This window comes from Apus apus, chromosome 1 (genome assembly GCF_020740795.1).
Source record: "Apus apus isolate bApuApu2 chromosome 1, bApuApu2.pri.cur, whole genome shotgun sequence".
NCBI lineage: Eukaryota > Metazoa > Chordata > Aves > Apodiformes > Apodidae > Apus > Apus apus.
The window spans coordinates 175512416-175528436 of NC_067282.1; the positions used below are offsets into that span (position 1 = coordinate 175512416).

General features: G+C 36.8%; 1 protein-coding gene across 2 annotated transcripts in view; it reads right to left on the minus strand.

The window, feature by feature from the left end:
* Window positions 1-16016, minus strand: part of PPHLN1 (periphilin 1) — a 68020-nt gene extending 52004 nt beyond the window's left edge. For both annotated transcript variants that reach the window (XM_051608520.1, XM_051608529.1), the window contains exons 1-5: window positions 15938-16016; window positions 11887-11934; window positions 10189-10280; window positions 7159-7338; window positions 6207-6268 (exon numbers count right to left, since the gene is read on the minus strand). In XM_051608520.1, the coding sequence (XP_051464480.1) occupies window positions 6207-6268; window positions 7159-7338; window positions 10189-10280; window position 11887 (335 nt within the window). In that variant the 5' untranslated portion in view covers window positions 11888-11934; window positions 15938-16016. The remainder of the gene's footprint in view (window positions 1-6206; window positions 6269-7158; window positions 7339-10188; window positions 10281-11886; window positions 11935-15937) is intronic.
* Between the last annotated feature and the right edge of the window lie 5 nt (window positions 16017-16021).

A 16021-nucleotide genomic window follows, 5' to 3' on the forward strand; every position in this document is an offset into this window, starting at 1 on the left:
ACTGTGAGAGTGACAGAGCACTGGAACAGGCTGCCCAGAGAGGTTGTGGAGTCTCCTTCTCTGGAGACATTCAAAACCCGCCTGGACGCCTTCCTGTGTGATGTGCTCTAGGTGACCCTGCTCTGGCAGGGGGGTTGGACTAGATGATCTTTCGAGGTCCCTTCCAACCCCTAGGATTCTATGATTCTATGAGAAGATTCGAGTTCTTAAAATCCATTAAAAATAAAAACCCGTGGTCCAAAGGAGCCCAAAGCATCAGTAATACAATTAGACATATATAACTTTTGCCAACAAAAATAAAATTATAAAACATAAATCTCAATTTGTAAAAAAAATTGGTGGTCCCAAGCACAAAAGCACTAAAAAGACAGTGGAGCAGAAAACAGCCCTCAAAGAACTGAATCAATGTCTGCTGCATAAGACATTAAGTGTTAGAATACATCAAAATTTTAGTGTAAACTAAAGTCTACTTTTAAGTTATCTATTTCCTATTATCTGGTTTCATAAAGTCCTAACTTCCCCATCTGCCCCTTCAAAATATCATAAGCCAAGCTTATTTAGCTAGCAGCCTGATACAATAGGTCTTCTGAACTAAAGATTTCAACAGACAAGTCCTTGCCTGGAGTTGCAGACAGGTATAACGAATCTACCACAATGACCTATTATAAGGAAACTGTAAATTCATACCTGAATGAACAAGTTACTCTAGTAGCTTGTGTGAATACCCGAGAGGTTCAATGTTCTGGCAAAGATTTTACTTATGCATTTATTAAAAGAAAAAGGCATGTGCAAATGAATATGATTAGAACTGTGCTTATCAATCTGTCAAAAGCAAGACCATTTTCTTTGGGTGACTGCCGTATTTATTTCCCTCCACACACATTTTTTAACAAAGAATGAGGTTCTTGTATGGTGTCTCTTACGACCTGTCAAATCTTGCAACAGAACAGCAGACTTGTGTATGTTTTAAGCACCATCTCATAAATCCCTTTGGCTAAGTTTCTGTTCTATAAGCAAGACAAAGACCAGTTTACATTACAAGAAAGTTTAGATCCAAAGCTTCAAGACCTCCCAGAATACAATACGCTGTTTTAAATGAGTATAAAATACTTGAACAAGTTCAGTGTTTAATTCATTAAAGAATACATACAGGACCGAAGGGGGCAGTGTGTGGCAAGAAACAAGCTACCCTCTGTAACTCAAAGGTGATTGCATAGTGATAATGTAAAGATAACTGCCTTGGCCTATGATACAATCAGAGTGCTCAATATTAAATCCTGCTTAATTGAGAGAAGAGTCAGCGACCCTTAACTTCTACCTGGAGACTCTCATCAAATGGTTTTGTTTTAAAATAACCACTTTTGACAAAGAACAATTTTCCTCGTAAGGTACAGTCTTCAGAACACTCCCCTAGAACATATTGTCACCACATACTGCACCTGTGAGGGCTGAATTACCAAATAGAAAGGTAGTTCAAACACAGATCAAAAAGCCATGATTGCCAGGCTTCTATCCCCCACTTTGCTACCAGTTTTCTCCATTGTGAAGGTTTATGCACCTATACCCCACCTACATGGCGTTTATAAAGAGGTAACTTTACATTTAATGTTCAGAAAGCCACATAAAATTTTCAGAAGAAAGACAACATGCCACTGATTGAAAAGATTTCCAAAACAAAATACAGAACTGGCTGATGAATCTTAGCTGTTCACAATCACCAGTTTTCAAAATTAGGTTTCAACATTTTGTCGTATAGTTTTCTTTCATTTCTTTCTTTCATTTCTAGCATCAAAATTATCTTTTATTAAATTTCTGTTTATTACAAAAATGTTTCATGTGCACTCTGGAGATGAGCATATCTGTGTTTTATAAACAAATGAATTAGTATCAAAGACTGAACTAAGGCTGCTTCCTCATTTCATACAAGACATCAAAAAAACTCCCTGACAACCAATAAACAAAACATCACTTGTGTTAGCAGCAAGTTTCCCTCATTAACAAAGGAAAACTTATTCATATCAACCAATTAAGAGATATTCAAAATGTTCTAAATAAGCCCCATCTCAGAAGTCTATGTTACATGAACCAACATTACTACTGATGCAGAGTGCTTTGTCTACAAATATGGCAACCCTTATTTTACAAAAATCTGGACCTCAGATAATTTTAAGGATCAAACTTAATGCATGTATAGCTGTGCGTCATTTTGTAACTTCTCTTTGAAGATGAGTCTTACCCATTTTAAGTTGCCAAGTTTCACATATTTCTCATCTTATGAACTCAGTTTGGCTGGAAAAAAAAAGGATGAAGTAATGCTCTGCACTCAGAAGGATTAAAATTTTGTATGACTAAAGTGAACAGCAGCTAACAATCTTCTAAAGCATTTCACACTGAAGAGTTCATCTGACTTCATAAAAAAGAATGTGTATGCAAAATGGATTGCCAAGGCCTACGGAGAAGTATCATAAAACTGAAGTTCTTCAATATTTAACATACTTCTCTGCAACTTTTCAAAAAATCTGACATGCATAAAATAACCCAAGTGCTTTCAATAAATTTGATGTATCACTAAAGTAATAATAGCCCCAGAAGTGATCAGCATCAGTTAAAGATAAATGTACAGAGAAACAGTGTGATTTAATCCCTACTCCTCTCAAAATGTTAAAGTTTCACAATTCTCATAGCATCAGTGACCAAGACCGTCATCATGTGTGCAGAAAATTCTCTGTTCTCCAAACTAAGACTCTGCTTTGATGTAGAATTCTTTATACTGAGCATAGTATAAAACAAGGCTAACGACTCCCAAGAACTGAGTGGTCCAGGAAAAGAACAGAAGGATCAGAAAAGCACTGCACTCTGGTAGACTATTGGCAAATGACAGCTTCTTGGAAACTGAAGCATAACTCTGCAAGGAGTGAGCATGTACTTCCTATTTTTAAGAAAAAAGCAAGAAGCTTAAAAAAATAACCAAACAAAAAATAAATTTAAAAAACCCAAACCAAAAATAACTCACAAAATTCCACAAACGAAACAACTACAGCAACATAAAAGACCCACCCCATAAAAATGAACAGATGGTTTCTTCAACATAGGAACATTTCACCCCTCACATTTCTGTATCATCTAAGGATTTTTAATATTCCAGATAAACAGCTTCTTTTACTTTCTCGAGTAATGTTTTTAAGCACTCCAAAGAAAGACAGGAGGAACAAAAATGGAAAGAGATCAGAAACTACTTTTGGCAGTTAAGTTGCCAAAAAACAAAGCCAGGAAAATGTGAATGCTTATGAGAAAATGCTACACATGATACTGACAACTTCTTACTGCACATTTTGAGTTGCTGAATGATATTTTAAAAATATTCAAGAAAACTGATTATTTATGGTAATGAAAGAGCTTTTTTTTTTTTTTTAATTTATAGTCCACGTACTGACTATGAAAACCCATTAACTTTACAAGTCTCCCAAGTATCTTTAGCTTCACAGATCTAATTTTGCACTGTATTTTAAACATGTTTCATGCAATTTTTTCAAAAGTACATGTGGTTAAAGTAATCGTAACTCTCCTTCTACTATCTCAGATTAAAACAAAAATTTGTATGTACTCCAGAAGAACATGCTCAAAATTTTTTATTGTATCCAAAGAGAAAGCATTTTTACATATGATATTTTTCTAACATCATGTTTTATAGCGCAAATGTCCTTGAAATTGAAAGTAATAGCATTTTAACCACAGGAGACAACATATATCAAGTACTGTACTTGGATTTCCTCTCCTGAGATCCACTACATAGCTCGAGAGTGAGTGAAACCAAAATAATAGTAATTAAGTTTTCTACCAAGAATGTAATGCTACAGGTGTTTAGCAGTCTCATCACAGGATTTGACATTCAAGGTTATTCATTATTCCTACACTCTTCTGTACAATCTGACATTTGACATGCTAACACATTTATATAATACATCAGTAGGGCTTCACTCAATTGCAAATAAATTCCTGTACCCTCAATTGAACGAAACATCTCTTTGAAGTTCTTCCATAGTGTTACTGGAGTTGTATAACAATTACATATTCTGATACATGTAATAAAGACTCAGATGGGACTATCACTTCCAATACATGTTTAAAGCCATCAGTAAAATGAGCCGACGTCTTATTCTCACATTTTAAACGGAAGAGATCAGAATACATTCAAAATAATCTTTTTGACCACTGGGTGCCACTCTTGTTCTGCATAAAATAAACTGCCTGGCAATGACAGTCTTCACCTTTTGGGTTGTTGTTTGTTGTTTTTTTCCCTAGCTTTAACCAACTCTGATTCTTCTAAAGTGGGAGGAAAAGATGCATGAACTTTCTATAGAACACTTAGTACTTTTCAAAATCCACTGTTGCTTCAAGCCCCACGAATGCAATTTTGAGAGAAGTCTAGTGCACATATATCCTTCCAGTACAATAAGTGTTTTTATTATGAAATTACGTAATAAACAATTTACGCTATGTCAAAATTATCACATTCAAAGGAACAATACTGACTGCAATAATAGCCCAATAGAACTGCATTGCCATTGCTAAGAACAGCTTCATACTAAGTTTGCAATGCTTCAAGACTGAGTCTTTGAGCAAGCTTGTCAGGCTTGCTCTGTCAGAGCTTTTCCTGACCTGCCTGAAGTTTGGTGGGGTTTTTTTTGTTTGGTTGGTTTTTTTTGTAAACTGGGTATAGCTTTAACAGCAAGTTTATTAACTGACCAGGCATCTACAGCTAACTTTACTTTTGTTGCTCTTTGTATAGTACAACCGTCATATAAAGACAAGGAGTTATTCTATGTAGAATGAGATATTTATGGCTAACACGATGTAGCATATTGAAATAAAAGCCTGGTTACTAGCAGACATCTCAAGAAATGGAAATACAAGATGTGGCATATAAAAGTACAGGCATGAGATGACAAGAGATGGGGGCATGGGCCTGATACTGGAAACTCCTGGACTATAAACCATTTGCCAATGGTCAGATGGACAAAACTAGCATTAGACACAACAAAAAGAACAAGGAAAATAGTATCTAACATATTAAAAAGGTACCTTATGGTACCTTAAAAAAGGTACCAAGGTAAATTTGGCTGTAACATGGAGCTGTAGATCAACAAAGAAGGAACAAAGATGTAAAAGCATGTTAAAAAAACTAAAAATTACCCCAGGTGCATCTTAGGGTAAGGAAGAAGCAGCCATCAACATAAAAATCAAATTCAACCCAGGAAGAGTGAAGATGCTGACAACTCACTGTTTGACCATCACTAACTTTAAGACCCAGAGAAGAAGACGAATAAAGAGATTTAGGAGCTAAGAAACGTGTGTACATTAATAACTCAGGTAAAACTGTTGTTACTATTATTGAAACTTTTTCTGTATAGACATACTCCCTCCATAATAATTGAATTTGAACAGTGATTCTTTGACTGTCAATATTTCAGTTAATTACTCAGTTAACTCACAATTAATTATTGTGAATGAGTTTTCATAAATTTTGCACGTAACACTATCCTGTGCACTTTATTTATCATATAAAAATCTCATATCAAACATTATTACAGGCATATGTGTCTTACAGCCCTGATGTTTAATACTATTCCTTGCATTTCATAGATGAAAACCTGAGGTACAGACTAAGAAGTGGACACAGTAATTAATACGATGTATGACGGAAATAACTACTTATCAGTCCAGCTAAGAAAACAGAGAGGTCAGAACAAGGCTATGGTGAACTTCGTAATTCCATTATTCACCCCAGCAGCCCTTAAAATGGCACAGGCCACGGTATTGTGGCCCCAAACTACTGCAGTCACAGAAGCAAATATTAGACCAAAGAATTCTCTGAAGTCATATAAAAAGTATGATTTATCAGGGAGATGCACTAAATTACTTAGGTCCCAAGCTAACATCCTGAGGATGCTACCACTATGCCCCCTATCCTCACTAAATTAATACTAAACTAGATCTTTTAACATCATACCAATTATTTAATTTGTATTTCAAAATATACAATTAGAAGAAACTTTTCCACTATTTTCTCTTTCTTCAACAGATGTTCTTTTGCACAACCCTGTCATTTTATTGCTCTGCTGTACAAATTGGTTTTGGTAACAGAGAAAAATGCCCTAAATAGTCCCAACCTGCATATGGCATTACTTTAAAGTCTTACAAAATACCTGTATTCATGCTGCCGACTTATAGAATGATCATCCCTTGGCCATCTGTATCCTGATTCATCCTGCAAAACATACATGCAAAACAACTCTGTGACACGCATCTCAACATCAGCTGTGAGGTACAGTTATTTGCCAATTGTACGTATTTACTGCTAAACCAAAGCATTTAATGAGATAAAAGAAAGTAGTAAACATTCACAGCAAGGGTCCTCCCAGTTTATCCACTCTACCCCATTCCTCTTGTTTTCTTCCTCTATCAATATTATAGACAATAACTTTGAAATGCTGTATGAAAAGCTACTATCATTTCCAAACTAGGTGCATGCATCCTAGCTTAAAAAAGAAAACATTCCTAATTTAAATGTAAATTATAATCACTATCTCGAAATTACAGAATTTCAAACAGCGGGGTTGGAGGAGGCAGCAGCAATAGTCTTTCAAGAGGACCATACATTTTGTACTTAAGTGTAGCTACTGGGGAAAAAAAAAAATGCATTCAACAATATGACAGAATTTTTTTAAAGTGAACAACTGCACAAACTAGAGGGATAGGTAGACAACATTCAACAAGTTGCGCATCTGCAAGGACTTGTTAAACAGAAAGATTTCAAAATAATTCTTCTGTTCATCCAGGTAACCTTGCACTGCATTACAAAGAGGACTTCTTGCCACTTCCCATTTCAAGTTGAGCTTTCCACAGAGCTGGACAAGGGTTCTTTTCTAAGTCACCCATGTAGCTAGGAACCATAAGCGGCAATCATAAGAGTCTTAGAAGAATAGTAACTGCAGAAAAAGCATCATGTATCAAAATGTAGATGTTTTTCTATTAATTCTATTTCAGTTTATAAGAACAGCAGTATCATCAATGCCCTGTCTGAAATAATAATTTTAATTAATCAGTATTCAAATATTAATGAGCAGATAAACAACATAAACATGTGAGAAGAATCACCTTATGTGCACCTCGGTGTGGAGGACCACTTCTTCGGTCATGGGCAAAACTGCGACCCTCCTCATAGTCTCTGTACTCACTGTGACTGTAATCATCATATCGACTGTAATTCCCATCCCCAGGTCTTTCAAGCAGTGGTGGTTTCTTGGGCACAATGTTTACTACTCTGTGGTAATCATCCTAAACCACAAAACAAACAAGATCATATTGCTTTTAACATTTGGAAATCTATAACGAAAACACAAAAGTAAAACCAAGTTATTTCCAAATATGGGTCTATAATAATCTTAAAGCTGAAATAGCACAGGAGAACAAGAAACATTAAAAATCATGCCAGTCCCATGGTGCAATAACTTATTAAATCTAATTGGACACTACTCAGATGCAACCCTTAGGCATTCTAAGCTTAATTACAGAGGAGAAATTTTCAACATGGTTTATCTTTCTTTTGGAAGTTTAAAGCAGGAGTAGTAGCTACCTTCTAAGCATCAGCTACTTTCTTTTCTTAAGCATTAGCTACATATACTTCTCAGAGTTGAACTTAGGAAAGCCATAAGGAAAGTTACACCTGTAATGTCTGTAAAACAAAGAGTCCATTTGAAAAGACTATTAATTTTATTTGTGTCACAGAATCACAGAATCGTTCTGGTAGGAAAAGACCTTTAAGATCATCTAGACCAATCATCAACCTAACTCTATCAAGTCCAGTGCTAAACCATGTCTCTAAGCACCACATCTACACATCTTTTAAACCACCTCCCTGGGCATCCTATTCCAATGTTTAATTACCCTTTCAGTGAATAAATTTATTCTAATATCCAATCTAAACCTCCTCTGGCACAACTTGAGCCCATTTCCTCTTTTCCTATCACTTGTGACAAGGGAGAAGAGACTGACCCCCACCTCACTACAACCTCCTTTCAGGCAGTTGTAGAGAGTGCTAAGTTCTCCTCTCAGCCTTCTTTTCTCCAGGCTAAACAACCCCAGTTCCCTCAGCCTCTCCTCACAAGACTTACTCTCCAGACCCTTCACCAGCTTTGGTGATGTCAGTAACAAGTTATAGTCCTTGCTTCATCATCTGCATAGATAAACACCTTCTCAGTACAATACAGTAGGTGATCTAAGTATTCAAGTGACATGAGTTTTAACACTCATTCTTGCTTTTAACACAAGTTTTTGATAGCTTCTTGCTAGAATACAAAATTAACTTATTGTATTTCTTTCAAATAAAATGTCATATACCATTTACCACTTAAAGAAATCCTTTGTTTATTATGCAAAATTACACAATTAAAACAGATACAAATTCAATCTTCTAGAACCAAGTATTATATAAGCCAACTGCAAATAAAAAGCAAATTAAAACATGAATGCAAGACACTACACTTTTAAGTTTTCTTCCTTTAGCAAGATTTTTTTTCCTATGGGCCTTAAAAACACAAGCTATAAACACAGGGACTTGAGTCAGCATGTGCAATTTGGAGGACAGTGGGCTGGGGAAAGAGACTCAAATTAGTTTTTAATGGTAGTAGAAATCACAATCCAATGCATGAATAGCTTTTATAGAAAAAACACATTCCAATCACAAACTGCTTAATATTGTCCTGCAAAAAAAGAGAGTTATTTCTCATTTCAGAGACTCCCCCAACAAATTCACAAGAGGGCAATACAAAGCCAGACTACAGCCATACTGAGGCAAAGTAGAGACTATATATACATTCATACACAGCCACAATGCTTGATCTACCCTTACCTCCTTGAATGTACTCTATGTGTATTTTTGTTTTAGTCTGGTGTCTTACAAAGATGTGCTCAGAAGCTAATATAGAACTGCTCTGTGCTTTAACTTCACCCAGAAGTCCCTACCACATAACTATACTGACATACAGAAGCATAGTTGCATGGAAGCTCAAGGTGAAGCAGTTAATCGAACCAAGTGCTTGCAACTTTATCTTGTTTATCAGGCCTGAAAGCATTTACTTCTACTGCAATCTATATTTGATTTATAATTAGCACCCAGTTTAGATTAGGACAACTCTCTTGCTCTCTCAAACAAGAGATACTGCACTCTGTGTAATTGGCATGTGTCATTTTCAACATACTAACCTATCAGTCAACGCTACGCGCATTCATAGCTTGAATAAATTCATTCCATTTTACTTGTCTACTCAAAATTAAGTCAGATCTTTATGTGTGGACACAGACAAAATGGCATAGGCTTACAAGGACAGGAACTGCCTGCCAACCATCTTGCACCAGCAGAGCTGTATGAGAAGGACTTTCATATCTATCTTTCAGTAAGGTAGAGAGACACCAGATCTTGGCACAACTACTGGGGATGTTGTTTACTGCAGATGGATGGTACTGATTGTGCTAAATGAGTGTATTCTGCTAATTCTTTAATCCCCAGTTCCAAACACATGTAATATAAAGCCAGCATTTAACTATTTAGTTAACTCTTGCATTAAATAAGTGCATCATATCTTTCTATTTTTAAAGTAAATGTTCATAATGCATATGCCATGCATTGTTCCCCGGACAGCCTGAAAAACCGTAAGAACTTAGGAATGTCACTGTTGCAACAGTTAAATTAAATTAGCAATGTGTTGGTCAAGACAAACGATTACAAAAATAAAAATCTGTTAAAATACATTGTCTTTCCTCATGTCCTGTTGCTGATAACTATTTTAGAGAAGTAGCTGACTAAATACCCTGTGCAAACTTATCTGATTTCCAGTTTGCTGAAAATGCATTCTAAACTGTCTCAAGCCAATATTGGGGGGAAGAAAAGAACAGTTTCCCACATCAACCACTTTCAACAGATTTGAAAAAAAAAAATAAATATTAATTTTGTAGGCACCCCACTATACCTGTGCATTTGCTAGATTGTTGGCTTAAATGAATGAATGAGAAAATAATGGAACTTGGGGTATATAAGGAACTTAAGTATGTACATAAGCCCAGCCTTTATGGTATAAGCTATGGTATAAAGTTATAGTATAATGCTAAAGAAACATACTGTACACTTACATCAGGATGAATCCTTGGAGGGAGACGTTCTCTCGGAACTCTTTCATAGTCATAGCGCCCTTCAGACCACATTTCATCTCTTCGATATGCCACTAAAGACACAATGCCACAATAAGAATCCAATTAGCCAAAATCAGACTCATTACAAGTAGACGAAACTATAGCGACCACAGAAATAAAGGTTCCTGGACATCTCCCAGTATAATGTACTAAGCACATGTCCTGTACATACACTTTTATTTTTTAATTAGTCCTTTTAAAAGTAAGCCTATCTATTTAGAGAAAGTAATTAATGAACCTTAAGCAAAAGTATCTCACAGTATGTGCAAGAACTGAACAACTGTTAATACAAAAATGTATTAACATACACCAAAAAAATCAGACTGTGAAAAACAGCATGGCCATTGGTCCTCCAAAAGTTAATAAAAATCCTGTGTCTAATTTAACAACAAATTACACTAAAAATCAATTTATCAAAATACAAATACTCTAAACTGTCGCAAGCCGATATCGGGGGGAAGAAAATTAGTGCAGTATAATCAGGACAGATACTATAAACAGCTCTACTGAAATATATGCATATTGCAAATACCCACTGTACATATAAACTTCTACACACATATTTTATAGCGATTTTTATATTGCTCTGTTAAAAATAGAGGGCTGTTTTTTTAAAGCATCCTCTCTTTTTAAAGAGATACCAGAGTATCTTCAATCTAATAGGAGTTTTTTAAATTCCTATTTATTAAAGGATTTCTACTTGTTAACATAACGTAACTGATTGAATTATTTCATCATCTCAGCCATCTGGAAAGAGGTTAAAACAGAACACATCATTCAGTTATAACAAAGCTCCACATTTTGAATACATGAATGAAATGCATTTTTCACATCCAGATTTTTCCTGTTTTAAACTAGGAACCAGCAGAATGAAAAAATTCCTCTTCCAGACAAAGGTGACTTTCAAAGTTAAAATTAGTAACTAAATACAAGTGGAGATAAACCATTACCATAAGAGATACTAGTCATACTATGTTGGGGAACACAGATTCGAGAAGCTGAAACTTACAATAAACGTGACAAATTCTACACTATACATTGTTGAAAACAGATAAGAAATTGCTAAAATTATATTTTTCAAAGTTTCCCTTCACAGTGGTAGTTACAACTATTAAAATACTCAATAAGAAAAAGAAATTGTGGGACATATTCAGAAGGAGAAATACATAACACTATCTAATTTCATAAAATAAAAACACTTAGCTGAAAATAGGCTTATGAGGCCATAAATAGATGAGTACAGATGTTAAGAACCAACATGACAAAATGGCTAAGTGTGAACAGAGCTAGCACTAGGATACATATTGACAAACGATGAGGAAAAGGGTGAGCTGCTAAATGCTTTCTTTGCCTCAGTCTTTAGCAGTCAAACTGCTTGTTACACAGACATCCAGTCCCCCAAGCTCGAAAACAGGGAGGTGGAGCAGAATGAGACCTTTGCAACCCAAGAAGAAACAGTCAGTGACCAGCTACACCACCTAAACATCCGTAAGTCTATGGGGCTGGATGGGTTGCACCCAAAAGTACTGAAGGAGTTGGCGAATGCACTCACCAAGCCTCTTTCCATCATTTAACAGCAGTCCTGGATAACTGGGGAGGTCCCAGTGGACTGGAGGGTAGAAAATGTGGTATACTTACTTTTCTGTCAGTTTTGGCAACTCTGCTTCTGAAGACTTATTCAATCACCTAGAACATAAAACAACTTGAACTTAGCAAAAAATGCATATATATTCAGAAGTACATTATTTCTTTTAAGTAAACCAGACATTTGACATCTAAACCTTTTGACTACCTATCCTCTATGATCTGTCAGGATTACTACGGAGTAATTCACTATACTAATTGAGAAAAAATATGACCTCCTCAGCTAAATTCACAAAATGAATAAACGTTCTGTGACAAATTCGTAGAGAAACAACACTTTCCTAATAAATTCCAGAGTTTTATTTCTCTTCTGTCATCTCAAGTCTCAGTTTTTCTTTCATTTGTTAGCAAAAGCTTTTGGAAACTATTGTAACTGCTTTCCTAAAAACATTCAGTAAATTATTTAATATATTCACTTAACTTATATTTAACTGTCTTTCAGTACCATTAAGTAGAGAAACGTAAGAGTCAGCTGCACATTCCCATTTTTATACCTGTTGATAGACCTCACTGAAACTAGCAAGAATTATCACCAGCATTTTGACAAAACAAAAACAGAAGCTGGAAAAAAGGTAGAGACATGCAATCACAAAAGCAAAGAGACTGCAGAGAAAAAAAATACACAACTACACCAGAGAAGTACATAGATGGAAATAAAAAAAACCTCAAAAGCAGAGAGTATTTTGCACGTAGAGGAATGAAATGAAGAAAATTAAACACACAGAATCAGCTCTCAAATACATAGCTCAAAACACTGGTAAGGGAAAAAAAAGTAGGAGACCAATTTTATACAAAGACTAAACAGACAAATTTTAGCTGGGACAAATAAGCTATATTAAGGATGCATCTGAATATACCAGAACAGAAAAAAACAATGTTTAAAGGAAGGAAAATGCATTTCCCAGCATCTTGAGCACATTTATCTGCTTCTATATATAAAAAAGTCCATTTCTTAAATTATGTGACCTAGCACAGCTTTAATAACAATGACAACAACCCTTAGGATCAAGAGATCACGCCAAGTTTACTGCACTTTATTCAGATTCATCTGTTCTCTCTGTACAAAGTTTTTCTAAAACAGAGATCTTTAAAAAAAACACACATCTATTTTTGCTTCACAGCTAACAACATTGTCACTCATATTGGCTATTTTCTGTTAGCATATACTGCAAAGGTAGCTGATGTTTCTTTAATATCATTAAATATAATCACTTGCTATACTCATGTCAACAACCTTATCCTACTTTTTTATCACAAATGACTGTTTTCCCTAAAGCAGGGTCTTTATTCTTTCAAATAAAAGAGACTTCAGCATAAGCAGAAGCCATTCTATTAACGCAGCACAAGCTGCTCCAGCATGGCCAGGTGCCAAGAGTGGCTTTGCTCTGATTATCACAGCACTGTCTTGGTCTACACTAGTATAACGGATGTAATACAAAAAGTGTTTCTTCATCAAGCAGATTACATGGGTCACTTTTTGTACAACTGGGCTTTATTTATCAATAATTAACTTTTAATTTTTTACTTTCTAAATAATACGTATTTTTTTAAAAGCTGACACATTTGTAAGAGTACTCCAGTATTGTGCAATATTTTGTACACCATACTTGTCTGTTTACACTTACTTTTTATCACCACTAGAAATATCTACTTCTCCAGGATCTGCAATTTTCCAGTGTGTGCTATCAACTGCCTAAAGAATCTACATTTTTGTTCAAAAACATACAGCTTTCTAATCCCGATGGCTATATCTTGCCATATGTGAACAAAGCATAAAACCAACGCTGTGCTGTAAATGCAGAGGCAGACAGCTGCAGTGTCTCTCATGCTTCTGGGATATTTCTGGTTTTATATTGTTACTTCGACTAACAACAGAGATTGACAAACAGATTTCAAATGTGGGCCATTTGAAAGCTCTCAAAGAAAGCTTAGACAGTTTTGTATGAGTAAGACCTAGGAAAGATACATAGAGAATTGTAGCTTATTAGAAACAGCATGACCAATTTTGCAACAATTGCTGCTTTGAGATTATGAAGACAGATAGCAACCACTGCTTTTTCTTCCAACAATTATAATCTGTATTTGATAGCACTTCAAAAATATCCGCATACCTCCTACCTAGACAGGAGGCAAGACAGATAAAACTGAATTGGGGGAAAAAAAGTACCTTTCTCCCCTCTCTTCGTAATAATTGGGACAGGCAGAAAACACTGAATACATATAATCCTCTATTGGCAAGATGAAAAAGCTGAAGAGCAGAGGGAAAAATCCACCACAACAGTTCATAAAATACTGTGAGGGAGAAAAAACAGGGACACAAAGCAAATCCAGACCATCCTGATAACAAGTATTAGGCTATAAGATTTAAAAAAAAAAAAAAATTAGAAGCACAACTGCAGTCAGTCTAAGCATATTCAACCTAGATACCAAATAACCTGAAGAAAGAGGCTTTCTTCCAGTCTTCCCTGACCTGTTCACAATACTTTTTACTTAAAATAAGAAAAAAAAATAAAGGGAGAAAAAAGAATATTTAAGAAAGCACAGGCCACAGAAGTCAAATTACCTCCCACTTCAAAAGCGAGAAACGTGTAAGCTGTATAAAAGCTGTACAAAATTATCAACAGCAGCAGCATCCTGATGAGGATTTACAATGCCACTGGTCCCATCTTCTTACCAAGTCATTCTAACATATCACTGGAAGCAAGAAAAATGGAGGCACTGCTTTGGGGGTTATATTAATACAATGACTGATGTATTACTGCTTATCTTTGTCTGAACACCTGCAGTTAGCAATGTCCCATCCTTCATCAGTGTCAATGCTACAAAAAGAATATTTTACCAGGCTGCCAAGGGACTGCTATGCTAGCAACATCAATGCAAACAACTATATGGATCACTGCATCCACCATGACTTTCTGCCTTACAACACCAACATTTTGACAACAAAATGTGTCAGCTCACTATCCTGCTGTCATAACAGGTCAAAATTTCAATGCTTTCAACACTTACACTTTAAATTATCAAGCAACTCTGAATAATTTACCCAGGAAAATGCAATGTATCAAACACTACTCATGGATTGCATTGATTCTGTGGGTTTCCATGTCTTTTTGTTTATTTCTGACAAGAGTTTTTGCTCCTAGCAAGTCCCTGACACTTCAGATAAAAAAAAAAATAAAAAATTAAAAGACTACCCATGTAGTATAAATGAGAAGAAAGAACGATGGAGAGTAGACTTAAAGTATTTAAATACTAATAAAGACTTAAAATATATTACAGGACATCCTGTTGTTAAGCTAAGCATAAAGATTTATTCTAGTACTTCTGAGGAAACCAGCTAGGTGACACACTCATGTCTTACTTATCCCTCTAGCAATATAAAGATACTGATGCTGCAACACCATACCCACAAGACACCTCCCTGAAAGTGTTTAAAGCAGGATTTATATAGCCTCCAAGCACTCTATACTGACGTTTAAAATAACTCTCAGAAGTATACAGGAGTAGTAACATCCTTCCCTTCAAATCAATAAAGCACAAACTGAAAATCTCAATCTTCTGTCACGCATGGGTTTTAAAAAGGATTAAAAGGCAAAGTTTACAAAACCCATCCTGGGTGCCTGCACAGCGGCAGCCACCCATCCTACCGCCCTCCTGTCCCCGCACTCCCATTCACCTCAACTTCTGAGCACCCCAGGGAAAAAGAGGGCACCTCCCTACGACATGGGCTCCCTGCGGGCACTGGAAGTGGGGCCCCGGCTTTCAAAGCCCCCGAAGCCGCCGTCCCCAGAAAGGGGGGTCACAGACGCCTCAGCGCCCAAGGATGGCGCGGCGCGGCCCTGCCCTGGGCCCTGCCCTGGGCCCCGCCACGGCCGCCGCCGCCTCCCCGGGGAGCCGAACGGCCAACGGCCTCCGGGGCGCGCGGGCCGCACCGCGAGGCGTCGCGTCCACCTCGCGGAAGAGGGAGGCCGGACAGCCGGCCCCGCGCCCGCCCCCGCCGGCACCACCCACCGCGCGCCCGGGCCGCCACCGCCGCGCCGCTCACCCGCCTCCCCTGCTGGCTCCCGCGGCGCAGGCAGCAGCCCCGGCTGGCGCCGCACCTCCTCCCGCCGCTTCCGGCGCTCCCTGC